Genomic DNA, 26,523 nt, shown 5'->3' on the forward strand with positions numbered 1-26,523 from the left:
ACACATTGTATTACTCTAGCTTTTATAAGGCAGCATTATAACAAATTCATAATAAAGTTGTCTGACATTTAAATATACATCAAAATTATGCTTTACTGACAGGGAAGATAATAACCCGAATACAAGTCATGCTACTAAGCCTGTGTGTCTTTATCTTTGCATTATCCAAGTTCTATTGACATGTCTGGCCAGTTGTATTACATGTATGTTTGAGCGAGACTCTGCCCGTATACAAAGCCACTTGTGTACCAGTTATGTCGGACTGGGGTACAAAGCTACCCTGGGGTACAAAGCTACCCTGGGGTACCGCGTGGTGTCTCATATTTGAATAACCACTAATCCAATTATGAAAGTATTAACACAATCTAGCATTGCTGTAGAGAATCTCACATTGTGGGGATATAGGGGGTGTTTGTCTGTCAGTACAGCCGTCCATCTTTATGTCACACTTCCATGTTTGCAGATATCTGCAGAGCTGCTTTTTAACGGTGATGAAGCATCTCTGCAGCTGACACAGAGTTAAAGGTGTCGTTATTATCAGTAAAACTAGGTAACTGAAACACTCTAGTTGTTGTAATAGTGTATTATTAATAGATTGATTCTTACCATATTGTATTTCCTTGTGGAACAACATAGGATAAAAGCAGGAGAGTGAGAGGAGTTGTGGCAGGGTGACTGGGCGGTGACGCCAGGCAGAAGCAGGAAGGGAAAACACTGACACCAGGCACTGCAGTTTAAAGTAAATAATAAAGACGCAGTGCGCCGTTTTATTTTTAAATAACAAAAATTAAATAAATATTTAAACAAAAAACACTGCTCACAGAGCGAAAATAAATAATTAAACAAAACAAATCACGAACACTACAACCGGTCAGGCTGGGCAATCGCCTTCACTGACCCTATCCTTGGTTTAGTTTTGTTTTTTTAAATAAATTTCTCTTGCTCTCTCTACGCTCCTCTCGTACACCCACCCCGAGTGCCGAGAGCTGCAGGCTTTTATATTCAGGTGACCAATTAGCAACAAAATTAATCACTTAATTAAATTCGGGAGATGGCCACCTTCTGCACGAGTTTATTGATTATTCCTGGCAGAGGACGAGCACCAATCTCGCCTTTTAAAAATAAACAAAGCAGCACGGCGTTTCGCCGTCATATTTACAATAAATAAACCATAACAAAACCTGCGGCGCTTCGCCGTCTTCTATACATAATAAATATCTCATAATAATAATAATAATAATAATAATAATAATAATAATAATAATACAAAACAAATACAGGGGCGGAGGGGGACCCCGTTCTAAAATAAAATAAACAAATCAATGTACAGGGCACCTCGCCCTGTTACAGGAGTGCTGAGTGTTGTCTGATCTTCTCTCATCTTCTGTCTCTACAGAACGACCCCAGGCTGTCCTGACCCAGGAGCCTGCATGGACACAGATATACGAATCAGAGAGAGTGACACTGAGATGTGAGGTTCAGGGGGGTTACACTGACTGGAGATTCAAATGGTACAAAGCTGGGGGGAATGCTCCAGTAACCCAGGATTACTACAGCAGTATATATGGTGACAGATACACAATTAGCTATGCTACTCAATACCACAGTGGAGAATATACCTGTAAAGGTGAAAGGACAGGTAACCCATCGTTCTCTAAAACAAGCGATGCTCTTACACTGAGAGTATCAGGTAAGTCATTTCAAACACTGAATTCTAACATTCTGATCCTCTCCTCTATTGTAACTCCAGACGGGTCTCTCTGTCTCCCGACTGCCTTCCTACCTGAGTGCTGTCTGCCCTGCCTCCTCTCTTTCTCCCTGCATTTGTACCACAAACACACTGAGAGAGTTCCTCTATTTACACTGCTTCTCCGCCCTTCTTTCCTTCTCATCGGTGTCAGTGCTGTCTGCCCCTCCATTCCATTTCTGTCACCTTTACACACTGAGAGGATTCCTCAATCTGCACTGAACTGTTCCTGCCTTCTCATCCGTGACACTGAGTACCCCCTCTCTGTCTCCCTCCCTCCTTTCACAAACACACACTGGGAAGGTATCTATTGTCCCTCTGGGGACAATACAGAATGCACAATTACAAAATCTAGTGGGTAAAGTTTTTCTTTGAATGAAAGAGAGAAATGTGCACTCCCCTAATTCTGTTATCTCCTCTATTTTAGCTGGCAAGCCAAAGCCTGTCCTGACCCGGGAGCCTGCAGAAGAGATATTTGAAGGAGACACAGTGACTCTGAGCTGTGTGGTTGATGGGGGCTCTGGTGGCTGGAGATATCTCTGGTACAAAGGCAGTCAGCACAGCACTCCAGTGTACCAGACTAACAACAGCAGTGGAACTGGAGCCGGATACACAATCAGTGCTGTTGCTCTGTCCCACAGTGGAGAGTATTGCTGTCGAGCTGGAAGGGGGAGCAAACCGTTTAACTCAGACTACAGCAGTGCTGTCAAGATACAAGTATCAGGTGAGTGACTGAACTGAGCCTGTAAGAAAGACGGCAACCAGCCATAAAGAAAATTAATTAAAAACATCTCCGTATTAGAGCGAAAGAAGACTACACGGTAGCTCTATTTCCTTTAGATTAAAAATAGATATGATGAAGCAACAAAGCCATAGTGACAGTACAGACAATATACATTTTCAGAAAGTGATTAACAATGCAACACATTTATAAAGTGTTGTTTTTGCTGGGGTTTAAAACTTTTTTTCACATAATATATCTATTTTTTTCCCTTATCCAAAGCATTCTAAGGTCATCAGTAATCTCTTGTTCAGTATTATTAGCATTACAGAAATAGGGATTTTTACTGTGATTTCTAACATGATTTTCAGCTTTATTAACAAATTAACATTGACATTGAGTCAAAAGTAAAAACACATTCATAAATAAGTTAGGGCCCAATGAAATCACTTTTATTATTTTCTGATTTCAGTTTTTACCGTTTTAAAAAACGTAATTAAGTTGATTTAATTGAACTTATGTACACCTCAGGCGCAGCGAACAACACAAAAGTGTAACTCTAGTACAGGCTTCTATTTCTTCCATTCGCTTTGAGTTACTCTGCTTTTGAGTAAGAGTCCGTTTTTTATTGAATTGTATTGAAAAAATATATTATTAACTTTAAATACGGGTTGTAGAAGTTAAAGAAACACTTCATTTTTTCTTTTATCACTACAACAAAACAAATGATTGTTTTTTGTTTCTCTGTATTTGTCATCAGTCATTACAGTAAAAAAAAAATTTAGAAGATACCTACAACAGGGAGCTAACTGACTTACTTGCAACTTTCCATTTCTACACCTTTTAGCTGAGGGTTTTCCAGTTGTAAAAGTCCTTGTTGACATTCTGAAAGGCTGTTACTACATTTTCTGGCTGTTACTTGGCTTACAGTGAAAAAAACACACAGTACTTTGCGTCTCGTCTTAAGTTACCATAGCAACAACCAACAACGTTATTTTTTTTGTTTGTTTTTTAGTCGAGGGGGCGGGAGGATGTGGGTCGGGTAACTCCTCCAATTAAAACCCGTGCTCAGATCACGTGATCTGCCACTGCTAACTCTGTGTTTAATGGGAGAAGGGAGGCACTGCTAGTACTGTAAGCACGTGTCTCTCAGCAGCCAGAATTGCTGTCATTTAGGAATGTTGAATCTAGAGTTTAGGTTGAAATATTTTTTTTATTAAGTTTGTCACTCAATCATTTTTATTTTATTGAAAACGATTATATTATAATGGTATAATATATATATATATATATATATATATATATATATACTGTAACAGCAGCGGGAATGTGAGATAGCAGGGAGGGGGTTAAAACCTCCCTGCTTGTTTAATTGTTTTATTATTTAATTATCCCCTGCACCTGGGTAGTAATTAAGAATTGGAACCAGGTGCAGGGTATTTAAGAGGAATAGTCAGTTTACTCGGGGCTGCTGAGTAGAAGGAGGCAGATGAGGTGCTCTGCTTCTGAGCAGTCGTGGAAAGTAAGTGTTGGGTTTTTTGTGTGTGTGTGCGACAGATAAACGGCTTAGCCGTCCTGCGAGGTAGTCAGGGAATAACCTGTTTAGTGAGCGCTCCAAGACGGAGTTAGGTTTTGTTTTGTATTTGTTTTATTTTTGTGTTTATTAAAATATAGCGCAACCGCGCTTAAAAAACGCCATTTCTTTGTCCTGGGTCGTAATTTTTAAAGGGGCATGAACCCGAGTGAGTACAATCTTGTTACATATGGTGGCAGAGTGTGTGGGCGCCCCTACGACCCTAGAAATGGAGAGTATTGAGGAGTTGATAGCAAGAATCAACCGCAATACTGCTGCTCAAATAGAGCAGACCGCAAGATTGGAGAGACAGATGAGCGAGTGGGGGTTGGCACCGCTGAAGAAAAGGGAGCCAACAGAGTTGGAGCTGTTGCTCCAGAAATGGGAGCAGGCTAGCGCAGCTCCGCAGTCTCCCGAGCCAGAAAGGGAGGCGCTGCTATCGCCGCTTCCAGAGCCCAGAGGAGAGAAGCCGCCACTTCCGGAGCCCAGAGGGGAGGAGCCGCCGCTTCTGGAGCCCAGAGGGGAGGAGCCGCCGCTTCCAGAGCCCAGAGGGGAGGAGCCGCCGCTTCCGGAGCCCAGAGGGGAGGAGCCGCCGCTTCCGGAGCCCAGAGGGGAGGAGCCGCCGCTTCCGGAGCCCAGAGGGGAGGAGCCGCCGCTTCCGGAGCCCAGAGGGGAGGAGCCGCCGCTTCCGGAGCCCAGAGGGGAGGCAAGGAGCATACCTCCACCACAGCCCCGACCACCACCCCTACGGTCCAGTCCGGCGTTGCTGCGTCCGGTCCCTCGCCCCTTGCTCCTGGACACCCTGTCGGTTGGCCTGGACCTCCCTTCACTAAACCTAGAGCCCAGGAGTCGGCAGAAGCGGTCACAGTTCTCCAGCTGGTCCCCTGCTCCGCTCCTCCCGGACACTGAGACGTCGCTACGCTGCTCCCAGACGTCGCTTACGCTCCTCCTGGTCACTGCTTCGCTTCCCCTAGGTGACCGGACGTCGCTGCACTGGGTCCCAGCTGCAGACCTCTGCCCGCTGCTGCAGCCTCCAGTGCCCCGGTTGTCGTTCCGGTCGCCCCTGACAAACCGTTGGGGTCCCTCGTCACCGGTGCGCGGTCCCTACCTGGCTGAGCCGGGACGTGGACCGATCCACCCTCAAGTCCGCCCGTGGAAGAGGGCGAGAAAGGACATTTATGGACTTGAGGGTGGGTGGTTGTGTTTTAGGGGAGGGGGTGGCCTTGGAATAGCCGTTAGTGTTGCACACTTAGGGGGGAGGATATGTAACAGCAGCGGGAATGTGAGACAGCAGGGAGGGGGTTAAAACCTCCCTGCGAGAGAATGCACCTTTTTTGTTTGATTGTTTTGCTTTTGTTTAATTGAATTGTTTAATTGTTTTATTATTTAATTATCCCCTGCACCTGGGTAGTAATTAAGAATGGGAACCAGGTGCAGGGTATTTAAGAGGAATAGTCAGTTTACTCGGGGGCTGCTGAGTAGAAGGAGGCAGATGAGGTGCTCTGCTTCTGTGAGGTAGTCAGGGAATAACCTGTTTAGTGAGCGCTCCAAGACGGAGTTAGGTTTTGTTTTGTATTTGTTTTATTTTTGTGTTTATTAAAATATAGCGCAACCGCGCTTAAAAAACGCCATTTCTCTGTCCTGGGTCGTAATTTTTAAAGGGGCACGAACCCGAGTGAGTGCAATCTTGTTACAATATATAAACACACGGGTTAGAAAAATAACAACCTCTGATTGGTTAAACAGCATCACATGACCGTGTGTATATATAGCGTATAGCACGGCTTGCATACTAATGAGCCGCTTCACACTGAATAAATCACTACGCACCACTACATTATAAATTCCATGACAAACTGACATTTTATTTGTTATTAGTTACAAAACCACAGCCAAAACTGTGTGGCATTTGACCTATTTCCTTTAATATATTTGGGGATGAAACTCCACATAACTGGTACAACACCAACTTTCTGAGTGAAGACAGCAGTCCATCTGAAAAAAATAAATAAATAAAATAAGTGCACCAGCAAGAGTAAACACATAACAGTAGATGAGGAAGAGCTAAATGAAATAGAAGAAAACAAAGATTTAAAAACACACACCCAAAAAAAAATACAGCATGGGCTGGTTAATGAACTTAAAGAAAAAATATGGACATTCAAGCAGTATAAACCAATTCGGGGCGTGCGGTTCCGATGATATATACCACTTCTGGGGCAGTTAAAGTTATATATATATAATTTGTTTATTTGTTAAGTTGAGAAGACTCTGCCTCCCTTGCCTCCTCTAAGGAGCCTCCACTGGTTGTAAATGTTTTGGTAGCTGTGTGAGTCAAAACAGAGATAAAGAAAGAGAGAGAACTGTGTGATCCCGTGGTTACTGCAATAACTTCAGAAATAAATAAAACAAACTGGGATACAACAAAAGTCTGGAACTCTTTGAAAAGCTGTTGGATTGAAAGTTTCTAGGTGGGTCAAATTTTATAATAATAATAAAAAAAACTGTTGGTGTTGATCTCTCAGCTAGTTTCTACTTGATTTAAGTGTTGCTACTGATGCTCTGAAAGGGAAAGGTGCACACTAATTATATAATCTTTATATTTCTACAGGGCTACCCCAGACTACACTCACCCTGGAGCCTCCATTCCCAGAGATATGCACCGGGGAGACAGTCACTCTGAGGTGTGGGGTTAAGGGAGGTTCTGCTGGCTGGAAATATCTCTGGTACAAAGACAGTGAGGACACTCCAGTGCTCCAGACTGCTGGCCGCAGTATAACTGGTGACAGCTACACAATCACTGCAGCTGCTGTATCTGACCAGGGCCAGTACTGGTGTCGAGGACAAAGAGGAGATCAGCCACTCTACTCACAGCTCAGTGATAAAGTAATATTAGTTGTGTCTGGTGAGTTTACTCAGCTTAATGTAGGCTCTTCATAGACAGTTACACTGACCATATGAGTGTTTTCATATTTCAACAGGCAGTTATACATTTTTCTAATGATTTTATTAACCCAGATTGTGAATATGAAGCATTCTGTTTAATTTAATTAATTCCAATTCCATTTTATTGAATTTATCAATGAGTTAATGCTCTTGAGTTAAAGCTTTTTGAATAGGTTGTATTAATGTGCATCCTTCGGTTTACCCAAAGATATATTCAGATCTAACTGAACAGGATTAGAAACTAAAGTAAACATTGGTAAACTATTTGTTTTTAAGGTCTTTAATGTACTGTAATCATCCCTCTACACCTAAATAAAAATCCCTTTCGGACAGGTTAGCCACTGTGCGTCACATGTGCAATATTCCATTCTCTCCAGTCAGGACAGCTGCAGAATAGACTATAGCTAATATGCTATAGAACAAACTAATGCCCACATGTGATGGAGAACAGAATATTAGTCATATGTAATAGATAATGTAATGGATAATAAAAGCACATGACAGGGCGTGCGTTGTGTTGCATTAAAATATGTCTGTAGTTGGGTTAATGCAACACAACACACAGGCCCTGGTGTGTGTTATCCCGCTTATAAAAACGGACACAATATATATATTTTTTTAAACCAAACACATTTTTTAAATTTTTTCCAAAAATTGAACTATTTTATTATATATCCTTTCACTTTGGAGAACATATACTGTCTCAAACAAGGTTCTATTTGTTGTAAACTGGAGGTTTCAATATATTATTATTATTTATTTCTTAGCAGACGCCCTTATCCAGGGCGACATACAATTGTTACAAGATATCACATTATTTTTTTACATACAATTACCCATTTATACAGTTGGGTTTTTACTGGAGCAATCTAGGTAAAGTACCTTGCTCAAGGGTACAGCAGCAGTGTCCCCGACCTGGGATTGAACCCACGACACTCCGGTCAAGAGTTCACAGCCCTTACCACTACTCCACACTGCTGCCCAATTATATTTTCCAGCGATGAGCGAGTCATCATTGAAATGAGGTGATTTACTCCCATGGATTTTAGAGTGAACTGCTGTGTTTTTGCCTTCTTTTCTATATCTTTTAATTATCGATAAAAATTAATTATTGCCATTTTTAAATGCTTGATTTAGGGCTAACATTGTGGTTTATGTCAGTGCTGTTTACGTAGTGATTGAGACCCACGCGCAGGCCAACAAAGCTAGAAATGGAGTTCTCTTAACCAGCCGAATTACACACTGAAGCACAGAATTCTCAAACCAGACCGTTTAAATATTTAAGAGAAACTGTTTTTAAGTCGATTACCATTTATCTTTGTTTAATCCAATCAATAAAAACACCAGCTGGACAAGCAGTAGTTTTTTTGTGTTTGCCTTATTTTTGTTTTCTTTGATTTCATTAAGTTGTTGACTTGTTAGATCTTCATGTCTTTTGCTTTTTTTCAATAGAGGTTTTTCTTCTTGTAATTCTAGTCTACTGTCATGCCTCTGAAAAAATCAAATGTTACGAAAGGAATGTCACTAACTTTAAAAAACTTTAAAAGACCTCTCACACCAGTGTGTGTATTTATTGCAAGTTTAATATGTCGTGGATTGATAATTTATTAATCAAACTGTGCTTAGGCAAAAATAAGTTCCGTCGTGCTTTGTAATATACAGTATATCTGCACGGTTCAAATTCCTCAACAGCCAATCAGCATGCAGCATCCGAACATTCAACTTTATAAGGAGAATTCATCCCTTCAGGAAGTCTTGCTTGATCTGTAACCTCTCCAGTCCTTAGTAATGGAGTAGTTCAGCTGAGATACTCAACTCACTAATCAGAAAAATACATTTTAACATAATCATTTGAGCACAGATACGTATAATGTTTGTGCTCAAAGGTCTGTCTTTAACCATGTTCAGAGTGGATCTTCAAGTATTCTGTTTTGTAATAATATTAATATCGCACCTTTCATAGTAGACCACCATCACAAAACGCTTTACAAGATACGAGATTAGGGGGTGTGAACTATGCATCAGTTGCAGAGTCACAACAACTTCTCACCCGAAAGGACAAGGAGGTTTAGTGACTTGCTCAGGGTCACACAATGAGTCAGTGGCTGAGGTGGGATTTGAACCGGGGATCTCCTGGTTATAAGCCTGTGTCTTTAACCACTGGACCACACAGCCTCCTTTAACTTCTTTTTGTTATTTGTTTCGTTTTTGGAGTCACACAACAGTGAATTCCTCCACTAATAAACAGGACCTCTCACAAGCTGAAAGCACAGGCTGCACTTTTCATTTGGTGTATAGATTTGGTGAAGCTAGCGAGCCTCTGAACGTAGATTGCAATCACTCCAAAAATACTACTGGAGAGGACACTAGAAGCTATCTCCTTCAGAATTTAAAAACTCTTTCCCCTAATCCTATTCTGTTCTCTGTTTCAGAGGTTTGTCCCAAGGCTGTCCTGACCCTGCAGCCTGCCGGGGCACAGATATTCACAGGAGAGACAGTCACCCTGAGCTGTGAGGTGGAGGGGGGCTCTGCTGGCTGGAGGTTTAAACAGTACAGAGATGGACATGAAAAGGCATTGTGCACTGATCAATACAGTGGGAGAAATGGTGATCACTGCAAAATCACTTATGCTCAAGAGTCCCACGGTGGAGTGTACTGGTGTGCGTCTGGACAGAAGCACAGTAATGCTGTCAACCTAACTGTGTCCAGTAAGTCATTTTCATTAAGTAATATTTAACCACACTGTAGAATAATGCACTCTGGTAGGTTAGATAGGCAGGTAACACATTGTTTTTGTAATTCTCTGCTTATGCATTTAACACATAATGGCTTCCTTTTAGGTTTGCTCTTGGTGTATTAGAAATAAAAAGTTAAATTGCAAATTATGATAATATAAATACTTGTCATCTTTGTGCTTCATTCCATACTGAAAAACTGTTTTAAATTATCAGAAAAAATCATCTTGTGTCCTCTGGTCCTGGTTTCTGTACTGCGCTTAAAGTATTGGTTAGGGTTAACTATGCCAACACCTTTTAAGATCTTACAGACCTCAATCAAATGCCCCCTGATTCTTCTTTGTTCTAGGCTAAATAAATTCAGTTCCTTCAATCCATATTTGCAGCGTGATCCTAGTCTGGTTCCTCTGTGTTGAATTCTCTCCAGGGCCACAGTTTTGATAATGTGGTGACCAGAACTGAACACAGCATTCTAAACGCTGTCGCACTGGTGCAGTGTACAACCCCATCATAACCTTAATTGATTTTGATCCTAATTGTATGTGACTACCATGTAAAACTGTGACATTCAATTTAATTTGCTACGGTTCTGCCCATTTCTGTATCTGCTCTACATCGTTTTGGATTTTCGCAGTAGTTGAAAGCATGTTGGCCACTCCCCCAAGCTTTGTGTCGTATGCAAATTTTCAATTGTGAATCCATGTTGGCTATGTCCCATGATGCTGCTACACTTCTAGTTTCCCTCTAGTGATTGATTTTACATGTTATAGAGGTGAGGCTGATGGGTCTGTAGTTTCCTGGTTCCTCCATATCTCCCTTTTTAAATATTGGTATTATAATTGCAAAGTGCCAGTCAGCTGGACTTCCCCTGTCTTGATTGATTTGTGAAAAGTCTTTGCCAGGCTCCGTTTTCTTTACGCACTCTTGGGTATATGCCGTCTGGACCAGGGGATTTGTTAGCCTTGTAGCATTGAAAGAGTTTAGTGTTGCACTATTTCATGAAATTAATACTTAAAATTTTTCACTTGCAACTTTATTTCCTTTTAACTAGCAGTTTATCAGGATATTCACCTCAGTCTGTTGTTAAGAATTTTTTTTGCTCATGTCTTTTTAAACCCTGTTTTTTTATTTGCTTTACTGTGACTTTTCAACTGTCAGACCTCTCTCTCTCTCTCTCTCTCTCTCTCTCTCTCTCTCTCTCTCTCTCTCTCACTGTCTCTCGTTTGGGGCTGTGCTGTACTTAGAATTAAGTATTCACAATGTAAATGGCATGTCTTTATTAAAGAAGAAAAAACTGTTTTAATACGGTAATACTTTTCATATAGGGTAAAAAAATCAAAAATAAGAACACATTTTATTATGGACACAACTGAATGTCGAGGTGTAAGTTTAGGCTTGATTTGAAAAGACCCTCACACGACATGAAGATGTGCAGGAAGCCTGAGCTCCAGGTGGCTTCACCCCAGCAGCATAGCAAGCACTGCCATGCTAATCTGTCTGTCCCCTGACCTGCCGGAGAATCAGAGACCTATTTCGAGGGCTACCAGCTACCATTACTAGCAGGGGGAAACCCTTGCTGCACCTTAATAGCAAATGAATTGCTTGTATTAACTTTCAATTGTAAATACCAGAGGATTCTATATCTATACGGCTGACCTTGTGTCTTCAGGGGGTCCTGGGATTTATCTTAAACAAAATCAAACCATTTATCTTTAACTAACTGGGATTTATAAAACAATTAGGTCCCTTTTAGGGAGAGAAAGAGCAAGAAAATAAGATGAAATATAGAGGTAAAGAGAGAAAAACAGTGAGATATATCTAGATATGTGAGAGGGGGACAAGGAGAGGTAGACAGGAAGAGGGAGTCAGCGAGAGCCACAAAGAGAGAGAGATTTGTCATTGGTGCAGAGGAATAAAGAGAAAAAGAATGAAAGGAGGAAGAGAGAGAATAATAAGAAGGGAGAGACACTCTGATCTTCTCAAGGTGTGTGAATGGATTGTAACCAGCAGTTACCGTGAACGCAGAAATGAGAAATAGATTTACAATGAACCTTTATTTAAGAGACAACAGTCATGAACTTCATAAAGAAGAGAAATTGGCAGAAATAATCTGGTTTGTAAAAGAGCGAACAATAACAAAGTCAAGACATTGATTTGGTCTGAAAGTGAGATAAAACATCAAAAGGGCAATACCAGCGAGGTGTAAAGAAAAAGACACACAACTCAGCTATTACACCAAAAACCACTATATACATGATGTAATACAAGGTGTATAGTTGAGATAAAAAGAGAGGGGGAATGGAGAGAGAGCAATACTGTATACAGAGGAGGATTAGAGAGTGAGAGAAAGTGAAATCTGTACAGAGGGAGAGTGAGCGGCAGATAAATACAGAGGTCTAAACAGAGAGGGAGAGACAGAGATAGATTGTAAAATACATAAATACATACAGAGGGGGGTGAGGGAATGTCGCAGGGTGAAAGCCCTGCCAGAGTTGTGGAGGGGTGGGGGGGTGGGTGGGGGGGGGGGGGGTGTTGGGGGGTATTGCATTGGCAGGGAAGGGGTTAAATTCCCTGCCAGAACACACGTGGGAATGTGGCTGGAGCTGTCAATTGAATAAATGATGATTAGTTAGGCTCCAGTCACAGGTGTATAAAAAGGGTAATCAAAGGTGTTAGTGTTAGAATTAATGTTGGTGATAGAGGTAAAGGTGCGGTGCTGTGCTGTGCTGTGCTGTGCTGTATGTTTTGTAGAACTTTTGTTCTGGCCCTTGTGCCTTTTTGTTTTGTTAATGTGTTTTGTTTAGTGTTTGTAACTGTGTTATTTGTAATTAAACATGCACATGAGCACTTTACTGCAGCTATCTAGCCTCTGAGTCTCTCTTGCCAGCTGCAGCCTTTGCTGTGATGCTAGCCTTACCACGGGGAGTGAGAGAAAAATAGAGTAATAGACAGTCAGATCTATATAGAGAGAGAGAGAAAGAAAGAAGACTGTGATCTATACAGAGGAGGGCAGAGAGAAACCAAGAGAGATTATTATTATTTATTTCTTAGCAGACACCCTTACCCAGGGTGACTTACAGTCGTAAACCAAAAATACATTTCAAGAATCACAGTACAAGTATTAATACCATTAAGAGCAAGATAAAATACAATGACTTCAGTTCTAGTAAGTACAAGTATATGACAAAATACGATTCAATATCGGAGCAGATAACAGTGTCAGTGATAGTTACATCAGGGTACGATTAAATGCAAAATACTACAGATTGAATAACACTTGTGGCAGATTACAGTACAGTACTCTGTAAAGTACAGGATTAAATGCAGTAAAATGTAGAAAGGGGCGTAAGAGAGAAAGTGTGGGGTGAGAGAGAGTGAGAAAGACAATGAGATCTATTCAGTGAGAGTGAAAGAGAGAAAGTGGGTGAGGAGGGAGAGATGGTGAGAGTGTAGTGGTGGTGATGCAGGTGTGTTTGTGTAAAACTGTCAGTTCCCTCCAGTCAGTGGTCAATCCTGACCCGTCTCTCAGCCCTGCTGATCTGAACTCTTTCTGTCTTTTCAGATCAATGGGTGATCCTGCAGACTCCTCAATCCTGACCCGTCTCTCAGTCCTGCTGATCTGAACTCCTTCTGTCTTTTCAGATGAATGGGTGATCCTGCAGACTCCTCAATCCTGACCCGTCTCTCAGCCCTGCTGATCTGAACTCTTTCTGTCTTTTCAGATCAATGGGTGATCCTGCAGACTCTTCAATCCTGACCCATCTCTCAGCCCTGCTGATCTGAACTCTTTCTGTCTTTTCAGATCAATGGGTGATCCTGCAGACTCCTCAATCCTGACCCGTCTCTCAGCCCTGCTGATCTGAACTCCTTCTGTCTTTTCAGATGAATGGGTGATCCTGCAGACTCCCACCCAGCCTGTGTTTGAAGGAGATGCTCTGACTCTGAAGTGTCGTGTCCGCTATAATGATCATATTACCAGGGTTGTCTTTTATAAAGATAATAAAGAGTTACAGTCCCAGGCTGACACAGAGCTGAGTGTGGCTCGTGTTTCAAAGAGTGACGAGGGCTCCTACAAGTGCACAGCGTGGGGGTTGAGCTCCTACCATTATGGTGACTCTGCAGAGGTGCGGGTGTCAGTGAGAGGTAGGTTCATTCTAACATCACCCCTTCTCTGTCTGTAATGTCTCTCTGATAAATTAATATTGAAGTCCAGTCCAGCTGTATTAATTGATGTCTTAATAATTTAAAGTGCTTAAATAAGAGCAGAGCTTTCTGATACGATAGCAAGGTCTTGTGTTCTGACAAGCTGTCTTGAAGCTGTAAGAATCCACAGCAGGCCATACCAAATATAGCAATATAGAGGCACAGGATAAATATCAGTAATTAAGATCAAACCTTTTTCTCTAAACCGTTAATGAGAAACTTCCAATTACATGTTCTATATTTTTTCATGTTTGTCTTACCTTTTATGATGTTTACAATCATTCTGAGTTGAGTCATGCTGCTCCTCAAATACTGCATTTAAATCATTTTTATCAGTATTAAAATCCACCTGGCATTGTCTGTGCCTGTACAGACCTAGCAGTCCGCTCCTTCTGGGTGCTGGGTACATGGTGCAGTGACAGCACAACTCTGCCAGTCTCACCTTGTAGAGCATGAAGCAGTGAACATCACAAAAAGGGAAAGACAGAAAAACAAATACATTTACATTGGAAGCTACTTTATTTTTAAAAACATTTGTTTACCATGATTGAGAAATTCCATCGTTAGACATTGCATAAATCTCCGTATCTCATAAAAAAATAAAAAACATAAAATAATACAGTCGCCAGAACTGCTTTCATCTGCTGTATCCTAAACATTTAAACAGACTGCTGGGCTGAATAAGGAGACACTTTCAACCTCTCTAAATGAAACAATAGCTTATGAATAAACTAGTAGAAACAGAAGTTAGTAACAGCACAAAGGCATCTGTATTGTTTTTATTTTTTATTTTGGAATCTGAAACAAAAACCCATTGGAAATGTGAAAAAACAGCAAGTTATCAAAAGTGCCCAGACATTTAAAGTGGAGATATCAAAGACACAAGCCAAGTTTCAAGAAACCATTGGGGCAACCTTGTCCAGCACAAAGCAAATAGGCACAACTGTAAAACCGATGGGGGCCAAGGTTGCATCAATTGTTTCTACTAACTTGGCTTGTGTTTTTTATACAAGTTAGAATACTGTGGGTTAGAATACCACCCATTCACTAAACTAATACCAGCCATTCACTAAACTACTACCACCCATTCACTAAACTAATACCACCCATTCACTAATCTAATACCACCCATTCACTAAACCAATGCCACCCTTTCACTAATCTAATACCACCCATTCACTAAACTAATACCACCCATTCACTAAACTAATACCACCCATTCACTAAACTATACCACCCATTCACTAAACTAATACCACCCATTCACTCAACTAATACCACCCATTCACTAAACTAATACCACCCATTCACTAAACTAATACCACCCATTCACTAAACTAATACCACCCATTCACTAAACTAATACCAGCCATTCACTAAACTAATACCACCCATTCACTCAACTAATACCACCCATTCACTAAACTAATACCACCCATTCACTAAACTAATGCCACCCATTCACTAAACTAATACCACCCATTCACTAAACTAATACCACCCATTCACTAAACTAATACCACCCATTCACTAAACTAATGCCACCCATTCACTAAACTAATACCACCCATTCACTAAACTAATACCAGCCATTCACTAAACTAATACCACCCATTCACTCAACTAATACCACCCATTCACTAAACTAATACCACCCATTCACTAAACTAATGCCACCCATTCACTAAACTAATACCAGCCATTCACTAAACTAATACCAGCCATTCACTAAACTAATACCACCCATTCACTCAACTAATACCACCCATTCACTCAACTAATACCACCCATTCACTCAACTAATACCACCCATTCACTAAACTAATACCACCCATTCACTAATCTAATACCACCCATTCACTAAACTAATACCACCCATTCACTAAACTAATACCACCCATTCACTCAACTAATACCACCCATTCACTCAACTAATGCCACCCATTCACTAAACTAATGCCACCCATTCACTAAACTAATGTTTCTCTCCATTGTCGGCCTGTTGCTTTTTCCAAATCAAATTAGTCTCATAAATATAAAGTGTGCAGGAAATGTCTCATTCATGGTATAAGCAAGATTATGCACTGAATCTTTATTGTGTCTGAGAATGATCCCACCCGTGATCCAGAGGTCTCAAACACGTCTTAAATAAGCAACGTGTCTCAGGAGGTTATCAGCTGCCGGCTCATATGTGGGATTACTCTTAGTACACAATGAACATTCAGTACATAATCTCTCTGTATGGCTGTTAAAGGCATGTATCTAATTGTTGTGACAGTCAAACTATTCATTTGTGTATCTATAACCACAATGTCAGTCCTTAAGGCTGCACTGTCTATAGCTGGAAGAGGTTTCACCTGGTTTGACTCTCCACAGACCCGTTGACTGTGTTCTTGTTGTCTTGTGTCAGAGCTGTTCTCCAGGGTGACTCTGACAGCATCTCCAGGAGCCACAGTGAAGGAGGGAGAGGCTCTTAACCTGACCTGTGAGGCAGCAGTGAACAAAACCCCCCGCCCTGAACTCCACTACACCATTGTGAGAGACGTGGAGCCTGTGACTAACAGCACTGACTCTGCACTGTACAGCATAGCCAGCACTGAGAAGAGCCACACTGGGAACTACACGTGTGCTGTGGAGTCACAGGGAGTGAAGAAGAGCAGCCAGGAGCTACACATTGAAGTGGAAAGTAACAACAATCTCTACAGATCAAAAAGTATATCGCCTATTTTCACCTTTTGCCAAGCTCTTGAACTCTCCTGAACTTTTATGCTTTATATACCATATTCTTTTGAATTTACGCCGCACATTTTAAACAATTTTTTTCTTCTCAAAAATGGCCTGCATCTTAAATTCAAGTATACTGATGGGTGTATTAAAATCGCCAACAAAAGAGGTGACTGCCTGTGGCAAAGTGGTTAACAGTGTGCAGGTGCAGGTGATCAATGAACAGACAGACAATTATAACCCAGGTGCAAAGTTAGTTTAATGATATTTTTATGTCCAGTGCCTTACGACAAAACAAACAGAAAACAATAAATGATGTTAAGTATACAGCAGTATGTATATAGCAGTGTGTATTACTTAAATTGTAATCCCCAGGTTTGTCCCGAAATAATAGTCCCGTTTTTATTATACACCCACACAAAACACATACACAAGTCCATTAGTGCATGAATTAGTGCTAGTGGTGCAAATACAATTATTTGTGATACAAGTGCAGTGCTGTTCCGGGTTTGTGCTGGACTCTGACGACAGCTCCGGAACGTGTTAGCTGTCTACTGATAACAACCAACAAATAGACAGAACAAACAAACACTCACGATACGGATACACAAAACACAGGTCCTTCCGGGTCACTTTTTATAAACCAAAACGAAGGAACAGATTACGTCGCTTCGTCCCCTATTTATACCATCGCTCATGACCCCTTGGTAAACGATTGCAGCCACTCCTCCAATCCGCTTCTGCCACATCATTTCCCTTCCGGGTCAATGAGTTAGTGTACTGAAGCTCTGCCCCTTTTCTAAATGACCAACTTCCTTTTAACCCTTGGAACGAAGTGTCAGGCCAAGTAGTCCAGGGTACTCTGTTTCCGTTACTTAGCACCCTCACAGGTCGGGCCACCAAGAATCATTGTCTTTCTGTCACACTGCCCGAGTGCACAAACAGGAACGTGGCTGACTGCTTGATAAAAGACGAACAAAAATGTCACTGGCCGATCTCGAACCATCCATGACATGCTGATCAGACCCCTGTATTTTTCGACATGCCAAGCAATTGGAAAGGGAAAAAACAGGGGCAGTAATCATGACTAGAAATGAGAAGCAGTGCTTAACTGGTAATGCTCTGTGTGATCACAGATGGCCGCAAACTGCCTCCATATGCGTAATTAATGTTGTATCTTTGTAAATACATCTTTATTTCATGTTTTATTTTTCCTGAAATTGAGGGTGGAAAATTGCCTGCATCTTAAATTTGTAGGAATACAGCATGATTTTCAAAAGGGGCAAAATAAGAACTAGGTTGTTTCTACAACCTAATTTGGGGCACTAAGTATACAGCTTTCAAAGGGTTTAGCTGAAATTAGTCGTGTATTCACTTCTTGACGCTTCAAAAATATAAATCAAGTGACATGTTTACATTAATCAGGCTTTTTAAATCAGTTTGCGACCTAGTTCTTATTTTGCCTCTTGAAAATCATGCTGTATGTGTCCAGTATTCCTCATGATTGTGAATGACACTCCCTCTGCCCTCAGAGTCCTGGTTGTGGATCATTGGACCTCTCAGTGGCTCGCTTGTTTTGATAATTCTTATTGTGGTCACAATATTGCTGTTCTACCGATACAAGACCAAAGGTGAGACTCACACTCTGAATTTACTAGTTAAAGGCTGATTGAAGACTGCATTTCAGACACAGATAAAGACTTTATTCAGAACTTTTGTCAAAGACTTAATAGTGATAAGTTTAGAAATATTAAAACCATCTTAATAAATTCAAGGACAAACATTATGTCCAGTTCTTTCATTGAATATCTTGAGAAAGACTTGTATTAGAAACCTGTATTATTGAATGTATTACATTTATTTGAGTATTTCCTTTGTTATAATACTGAATGAGACGCACAGACCTCACAGCATTCATGCAGAATGGGCTGGAATTACTCCTTTTTGGCTCCATTACAAAGATCTCCAGCATTTTAAAGGTTTAGAGAATGTGTTACTGCAGCCAGAGCTTATTGAAACAAGCCAATTGAATTGTTTCACCTTGTCAGTTTCCATGTGTATATTAACATTACAACTGGTTTGTGTCATTAATAGATTTCCATGTACAAACATAAACTATTCTCACATTCTGATTAGAAATATGCACCACCCCACCTTTCAAATAAAATTGTAATTTTATTTAATTTAAAGTTTAATAACATATATCATTATGACTTACATCAGTTTATAATGCAGCTAGACTGCCATTGCAGTGCAGTCAAACTCAAACTGCTCTGAAATCTGTGTACTCTGTTAATACACTCTGCTAAGTCCCTAAGCACTGAACTGCAGTTCATTTACCAATATAGATCAAATTACACAGACCAAAACCAACCCCAGTAAAAAAAAACATACCATTACAACATGTTTCCTTTATTTCCAGGTTTTCTGTTCATTGCTGCCAAATCAAGGTAAGAATACAAGGTTTAATATCAGTTACAAGCGGCTGCAATGGCTGATAGAATATGAGCTTGGCGTGACTCTTGTAGCTCTGGCATGTTGTGACTGCTGTGCTGCAGGTACTCATCATGCTGTGCCATTGAGATCTCACTCTGTACACACATGGTGTGCAGTTTGCTTGAAACCTGGAAGGCTCCACAGAGAAATAATTTATAAGATGTTGTTTCTTCCCTGAAACCTGCGTGAAACTCTGGCCAAACCACCTTGTTTCATCTCAGTTAGAGCCTTTCCCATGAATGCAAGCAATTTTAAGCCCTGAATCAGATTATTAAAGTGTTTCCGCTGTGGCTATGTGGGGATCAATTGCATTGTACCTCACTAATTTCACTTCTCATAACTGCAGGGGTTTTTTAATGAGTTAAGCCATCTCGCGTCATCTGGTGTAACATCTGTCTTTCACATTCAGAGAGTGGTCAGGACCGGTTCAGGACACTGAATGCATTTAGATGTGAACATTCATATTTAGATGTGAACTATAGTCGTACTAAAGCATCATTTACCAGTAGGATTCTGGGAAGGAGAGGCAACCTACCCTTAGTTATGGCAATGAGCAAGATCTCATTGAGTGGCTGTACAAACTGCAAACGAGAGGGGTGTACCAAGTTCAAAAACAAGGGCCCCCTTAAACACAATTCCAGCTGATACTGTCATTTAATGTTTAGTCCAATGGACAGATGGGCATTATTATTTGAAGCTATTTTTACAATATTGCACCATAGAGATTAAGGTTGATAATAATTTAATTTATCTGGACCATATAAAAGAAATTATCAACCAAATATGCTATGGTTTTGAAAGTGCCTATGTGCTCTTAGCCTGCAGGTATTATCAGCTGCAGGCAGCCCCAGTTTGATGTTGGAACAAGATGAGATTGAGTTTTATGGTCTGGTTTCATGGTGCACATAGAAACAAAGCAACAGTAATGAGCTTCTATCCTCTCTGGCACATTGATCCCCTCTCTCTTTCTCTTACAGGCGCCCTGCAGATCAGACTCCTGCACAGCTCTCGAGGGGAATGGAGCTCTCTGGACTTGGACAACAGCCTGGTGAGTTACTGACAGATAAGAACTCTGATCATACTCTTCTTAAGAAGGTACAATGGGATAATTCCAAAACTTAATAGTATGAACTGTAAACTATACTAAAACTTAAAATTATTTAATTTATTTAGCCCAGAAACAGTAAATGGAATGGATTTAATTGAAGTCTATTAAATAATATCTTAAATGGTATAGATGACATCAGTCTTGATTACTGTTTCAAACTTATCACAATTAGTCAGTGTTGAGAAGATGCATTCCTAATGCATGCAGATGCAGACAGTGATGGTGTATATACTGCCCTGGGCAGTGTGCTCGCAGAAAGGACCTGTTCTTGTTCTAGGAGTTTATGTTGACTCAGAAATGTGAGAAGTGTTAAATTTAAATCAAGGGAAGTAATGTTAAAACTTTACAATGCATTAGTAAGACCTCACCTAGAATATTGTGTTCAGTTCTGGTCACCTCGTTACAAAAAGGATATTGCTGCTCTAGAAAGAGTGCAAAAAAGAGCAACCAGAATTATCCCAGATTTAAAAGGCATGTCGTATGCAGACAGGCTAAAAGAATTGAATCTGTTCAGCCTTGAACAAAGAAGACTACGCGGTGATCTGATTCAAGCATTCAAAATCCTAAAAGGTATAGACAATGTCGACCCAGGGGACTTTTTTGACCTGAAAAAAGAAACAAGGACCAGGGGTCACAAATGGAGGTTAGATGAAGGGGCATTCAGAACAGAAAATAGGAGGCAATTTTTTTACACAGAGAATTGTGAGGGTCTGGAACCAACTCACCAGTAATGTTGTTGAAGCTGACAACCTGGGATCCTTCAAGAAGCTGCTTGATGAGATTCTGGGATCAATAAGCTACTAACAAGCAAACGAGCAAGATGGGCTGAATGGCCTCCTCTCGTTTGTAAACTTTCTTATGTTCTTGTTCTGATGCTCCATGCAGATGCAGACAGTGATGGTGTATATACTGCCCTGGGCAGTGTGCTTGCAGAAAGGACCTGTTCTTGTTCTGATGTAGATGCAGATGCAGACAGTGATGGAGTATATACTGCCGTGGGCAGTGTGCTTGCTGAAAGGACCTCTTCTCGTTCTGATGCTGGATGCAGATGCAGACAGTGATGGTGTATATACTGCCCTGGGCAGTGTGCTTGCAGAAAGGACCTGTTCTTGTTCTGATGCTGGATGCAGATGCAGACAGTGATGGTGTATATACTGCCCTGGGCAGTGTGCTTGCAGAAAGGACCTGTTCTTGTTCTGATGCTGGTCCTTTCTTTCTTTTCTGTCGACTGTATTTCCAGGTAACTCCACAGCATCCAACCTAGAGAGTGTATACACAGAAGTGAAGCCGTTTCAACAGAACAAAGGTCAGGGCCTCTGGAACTCCTCTCTCTCCCATCCCACTTGACACCTTCTCTCCCTGACGCACCATGTGGCTTGAGCCTTAATTGAACGATTAATGGTTAATTAGGCTCCAGCCACATGGCATATAAGGGAGGAGAAATCCTTTGTTTGAGAAGTTGGCATTTATTAAACCAACAAACAAAACACTGGAACAAATAAACAAGGCACAGGTGCCAAAACAAAAGGTTCAAACAAAACAATAAGACCTAGGCTAAGCATTCGCCTTCACTACCTCAAACACAACACAGTTACACACAGATACATACAGTTACCGACTCAAAGCCTCACCTAAACACCAACAAAACCTCACCAAACACTCCCAAACAAAGGATTTCCCCTTCCTTATATACTATGTGGCTGGAAGCTAATTAACAATTAATCATTCTATTAAGACTCCAGCCATATTCTCACGTATTATGGCAGGGAGGATTTTAACTCCCTCCCTGCCAACCCTATATTTAAACCACACATACTATGTACGGCAGCAGGGCTTCTGTGCCCTGCCACAGGACATTCTTCAGCACATAATTGAGTATTAGAATCTGTTTGTTTCTAGAGGTGCCATGTCTATCTGTCCGTCACACGTACATTTATACTTCTGTCTTAAGAAACTTATTCAGTTGTGATGAAATCTGGTCTGGACATTCTTTAGCATAAGCTATTGGGTGTCAGAATCTGGGGGTATATGTAGGCATGTGTCCTTATGTCAAACTTACATTTTGTGTATACTGTACATCCAATATAAGGTTTTAGCAGGGCAGCAGTGTGGAGTAGTGGTTAGGGCTCTGGACTCTTGACCGGAGTGTCGTGGGTTCAATCCCATGTGGGGGACACTGCTGCTGTACCCTTAAGCAAGGTACTTTACCTAGATTGCTCCAGTAAAAACCCAACTGTATAAATGGGTAATTGTATGTAAAAATAATGTGATATCTTGTAACAATTGTTAGTCGCCCTGGATAAGGGCGTCTGCTAAGAAATAAATAATAATAATAAAGGTGTGGTGATTCTTTTCATGTTACTAATGGTGCCACATTGTATTTTCAGCTGTGCATGTCACTGACACCCCCTCAACATCAAATGGTGATGACATCCTTTACTCTGTGATTGACTTAAAGAACATAAAACCAGGTATTTTTGTAGTGTCTCCTCTCTTTCAGGGTTCATATTATAATGTGATATTTTATTAGCAGGTCAGAAAAAAAAACAAAAAAAAAAACATGTATTGGGTTTCCATGTTTCCAATGCTTACCATAGTAATTTCATAATGAACATTCCACCTCCTGAAGAAATTATCTTTGCCATTAAATTTAACCTGTATATTACTTATTTTCATATTGAATAAAAAGACACTGTGTGATTCAGTATGTGATAATAATCTTTATCACACAAGTGTACTGTAGGTTGTTTCTATCTACACTCTGAAAACTTCCATTTTCCTCTGTGGGCATGGGAGAGTTGGACATTAGTGGCTTATGGATACTGCTTTGCTTTGATAGTTTGGTAGGGCTTTTGCGTAGGCACACTACAATGTAACCCTAGACCTTAAAGTGACTGCCATTTTGTTTCATTGTTCTGAGTATTTATCTTTTCAGCTAAACCTAGATCAAAACATGACTGTGACGTCCTGTACTCTAATGTCCTTGTCAAGAAACCAGAAGGTAAGAATGACAGAAAATCCTCTCTGCTCCACCAGCGGATATACAGAGACAAACAAAGACACACCCAAAAACGTTTTGTTCATGTTTCAGTTGGAGGATCTCAAGTCTGTTTGACAAGGGAACCCCATTTCAAAATCTGTTTTAAACTGGGACACCCAACTAAAAACAGAGTAGGGGGGGAAAATCACTAAAAAGAAAGAAAGTATCCTTTTCCAAGTATCAGAATCATGAGAATCTGTTGTCCGTGTTTATATCTTCAGTACCAAAAACAGCAATATGAAATCCTAATTGCTTTCCAAAATGTGTGCAGCAAATGAGGTTTATAGATTCCTAAAGCCAGTGGAACACAAGGCATTCTTTGGCCAACCATTTCTGGTAAATTATGGAGCAGCTAGTTGATACAGTAGCATCCTGTTTACCAAACTTAACATCGCATTCATAGTGTTGATTTACCTCTAAGTAAAAAATTGCAAGAAAAGGTTGCCTGAATATTTGCCTTGTATTTCATGGACTTTAAAGCAGCTTGGTATGGGTGTAGATTCCAGAGTTATCTAACTAATGTATTCTTCCTGTTTGGATTTAATTTGTACAGTATGTCATTTTCTGTTTCAGTCATCACTTCTTAAAAGTGTATGGTTGCAGTAAAGCACTCAGAAACATGTCTAATGTCTAGAGAATGTGGTACCCCAGTGTAACCATTAACCATCAAATACATAGAACAAATGTGGTATTTTTCACATACACCAGAGGCAGAGTGTTGCATGCTGACAGGTTAGCGGGACCAGATGAACGTGGGGGTTTGTCACAAAGACGGCCAGAGTGGGTTGCGTCAGACCAGAAAGGAATTCAAACACAGACAGAGACGGTGGTGATGATGAGCTGAGTGCAATGGCTGCACTCAGCGTTTATTAACAAATAAAAGGTTTGAACAACGGAATACAAAACAGGACACGGCACTTGACGCCAAAATAAACAGACAGACAAAACGACTGACACTAAACAAACGGTGCACGGACAGACAAACAAACACGGTGAGAACAAACACTTATCTTCCACGTTTTTACTTTCTAGTTTCTCCTCTCTCTCTCACCCGTTCTCCTCTTCCGAACACCCAACCACAAGTGACTAAAACGTGCATCTATATATACTGTTGTGCTGGGATTCAATTACTAATTAATTACTCACTTGAATCCCAGCACGTGAATTCATTACGTGCAACCCCGTGCCACATTATATTTTAAATGCACATGCGTGATGTGCAATCCCGTGCCTAAATACAAATATACAATTTAAACACACGTGAGACACAGACCCGTTTATATCCCGTGTACCAATCTATACACCAACATTAACATACGCACGCATACATACAACATATAACACACAAATGCACACAGGGGCGGGGCGCATTGCCACAGGGTTAGACATGTTTCTGAGAGCTCCACTCTGGCCATCCCACTGCCTTAAACATCGCCAAGATGTAATGGCTGAATAATGCAACCATGTAAAGCGAATCTAAAATAATAATGCATCAGTTAAGGTAACTCAGCATACTTATAGAACAAATGTTTCTTAAGCATTATACAGTTGTCATTAAGCACACTACTGAAAAAAGATCCAGATGCAACTGCAACTACTTAAACCAAGACTGTTAAACAATATATCCAAGTGTGGCAATGTGCCCCGCTCCTGTGTGCATTAGTGTGTTGCGTGTGGTGTGTTAATGTTGGTGCACGGGATATAAATGGGTCTGTGTAGCACGACTGATTTAAAATATATAGTTGTATTAGGCACGTGCATTTAAAGTATTTAATAATCTGTGAGCACAGGGTTGCACAAATTAGTTCACGTGCTGGGATTCAAGTGAATAATTAATTAGTAATTGAATCCCGGCACAACAGTATATATAGATGCACGTTTCACTCACTCGGGGTTGTGTGTTCGGTGAGTGGAGAACGGGTGTGGAGAGGAGAGAATAAAAAGTAAAGTAAATTAAATTAAAGCATACAATTGCTATTTCGTGCTGGAAGGACCAGCACAATACTTGTGTGTTTGTTCGGACTCACCGTGTTTGTTTGTCTGTTAGTCCACTGTTTGTTTATCTGTCTATCTGTTAATCTGTTTTGTTTGTCTATTTATTTTGACCTCAAGTGCCGTGTGCTGTTTTGGTTTAAATCTTTTACTTGTTTCATTAAAACACTGAGCGCAGCCATTGCGTCTCAGTATCAACCCCAGTACTGTCTGCGTGTGTGATTCTTTCTGGCCTGATGTCACCCCTACAGCTAGCCTGTCCACACCAAGTGACAATATACCAAATGCATGATTGAATACCCTTCTCACAGCCAGTAATCCACAGTGTGGATCTCAACACATATTTATTCCCCCAGATAACCCCAGTGCTGCAGACAACAATGACGTCCTTTATTCAGAGCTCGACATGAGGAATGTGAACAAGAAGAAGAAGAAGGGTATAAAACCTCTCTCTCCTCCCCTCAACACTCTGTATTGGGCAGGCTTCCTAATACCCTTCCACACAGTGTTTCTATAAGGGATAATATAAACTGTTAATGTTTCTAACGTAGAATGAATGCTGTACCCTTTACACTCCCCTCCAGCCAGTACTGGAACAGATTGGTGGGGGGGATTTGTTTTTCCCTTTCACCCCCTACCCTGACACCTTCTTCTCTAAAGTAAGTAGTTATGGCATTGAATAAACATTGCTGGATCAAACTGAAGAGGCTGCAAGTGAAAAGAAGAGTCTTCAAGTATTGAAAAATTGATCTGCTGAGAAGAGTGACACAATAATGTCTCCTAGCCTATTGTTCATTTCTATACTGGACGAACGCTAACAAAAAAAAAATAATGGGCCAGATTCTCAAACTCAAATAATTTTCATGTAGTATCCTCTCTTTATTTCCCAGGTAAAACCCTGGCAGGTAAACAACCTGAGGTTTTGTACTCTGAGATCAACCAAGCAAAGCCCTCAGGTAAGGACTGCTGGAGAGTATCTGAGCCCCTCCTCGCTCTCTCTCTGTCTCCTCCCTCTATTAATCAGGTTGCATTTCTCCACAGGCAAACCAGCAGCAGATAATGTAGAGTCCATGTATGCCGCAGTCCTCCCAAAGAAGAAAAGGAAGGTAAGTATTTCTACAGTAACTTTCTTTTCCCTGCTCCTTAAATCATTTTTCCATTTCCCTTCCAGCCCCTCAGGTCCATCTTTAAACTCTTTAGTCAAACTCATTCCTTCCCAGTCATTCACCCCTACCCAC

At 40.8% G+C, this 26,523-nt stretch overlaps 1 protein-coding gene across 1 annotated transcript in view; it reads left to right on the top strand.

Moving 5' to 3' along the window:
- LOC117966773 (titin-like) overlaps window positions 1–26,523 on the top strand; it is a 62,753-nt gene that overhangs the window by 32,593 nt on the left and 3,637 nt on the right. Inside the window, exons 11-25 of the mRNA XM_059018356.1 lie at window positions 1,397–1,690; window positions 2,175–2,471; window positions 6,653–6,946; window positions 9,297–9,695; window positions 13,605–13,865; window positions 16,336–16,638; window positions 18,182–18,280; window positions 19,072–19,099; window positions 20,123–20,193; window positions 21,494–21,559; window positions 22,641–22,724; window positions 23,189–23,254; window positions 25,642–25,722; window positions 26,176–26,241; window positions 26,327–26,391. Coding sequence (XP_058874339.1) covers window positions 1,397–1,690; window positions 2,175–2,471; window positions 6,653–6,946; window positions 9,297–9,695; window positions 13,605–13,865; window positions 16,336–16,638; window positions 18,182–18,280; window positions 19,072–19,099; window positions 20,123–20,193; window positions 21,494–21,559; window positions 22,641–22,724; window positions 23,189–23,254; window positions 25,642–25,722; window positions 26,176–26,241; window positions 26,327–26,391 — 2,474 coding nt within the window. The remainder of the gene's footprint in view (window positions 1–1,396; window positions 1,691–2,174; window positions 2,472–6,652; window positions 6,947–9,296; window positions 9,696–13,604; window positions 13,866–16,335; window positions 16,639–18,181; window positions 18,281–19,071; window positions 19,100–20,122; window positions 20,194–21,493; window positions 21,560–22,640; window positions 22,725–23,188; window positions 23,255–25,641; window positions 25,723–26,175; window positions 26,242–26,326; window positions 26,392–26,523) is intronic.

This window comes from Acipenser ruthenus, chromosome 59, assembly GCF_902713425.1.
Source record: "Acipenser ruthenus chromosome 59, fAciRut3.2 maternal haplotype, whole genome shotgun sequence".
NCBI lineage: Eukaryota > Metazoa > Chordata > Actinopteri > Acipenseriformes > Acipenseridae > Acipenser > Acipenser ruthenus.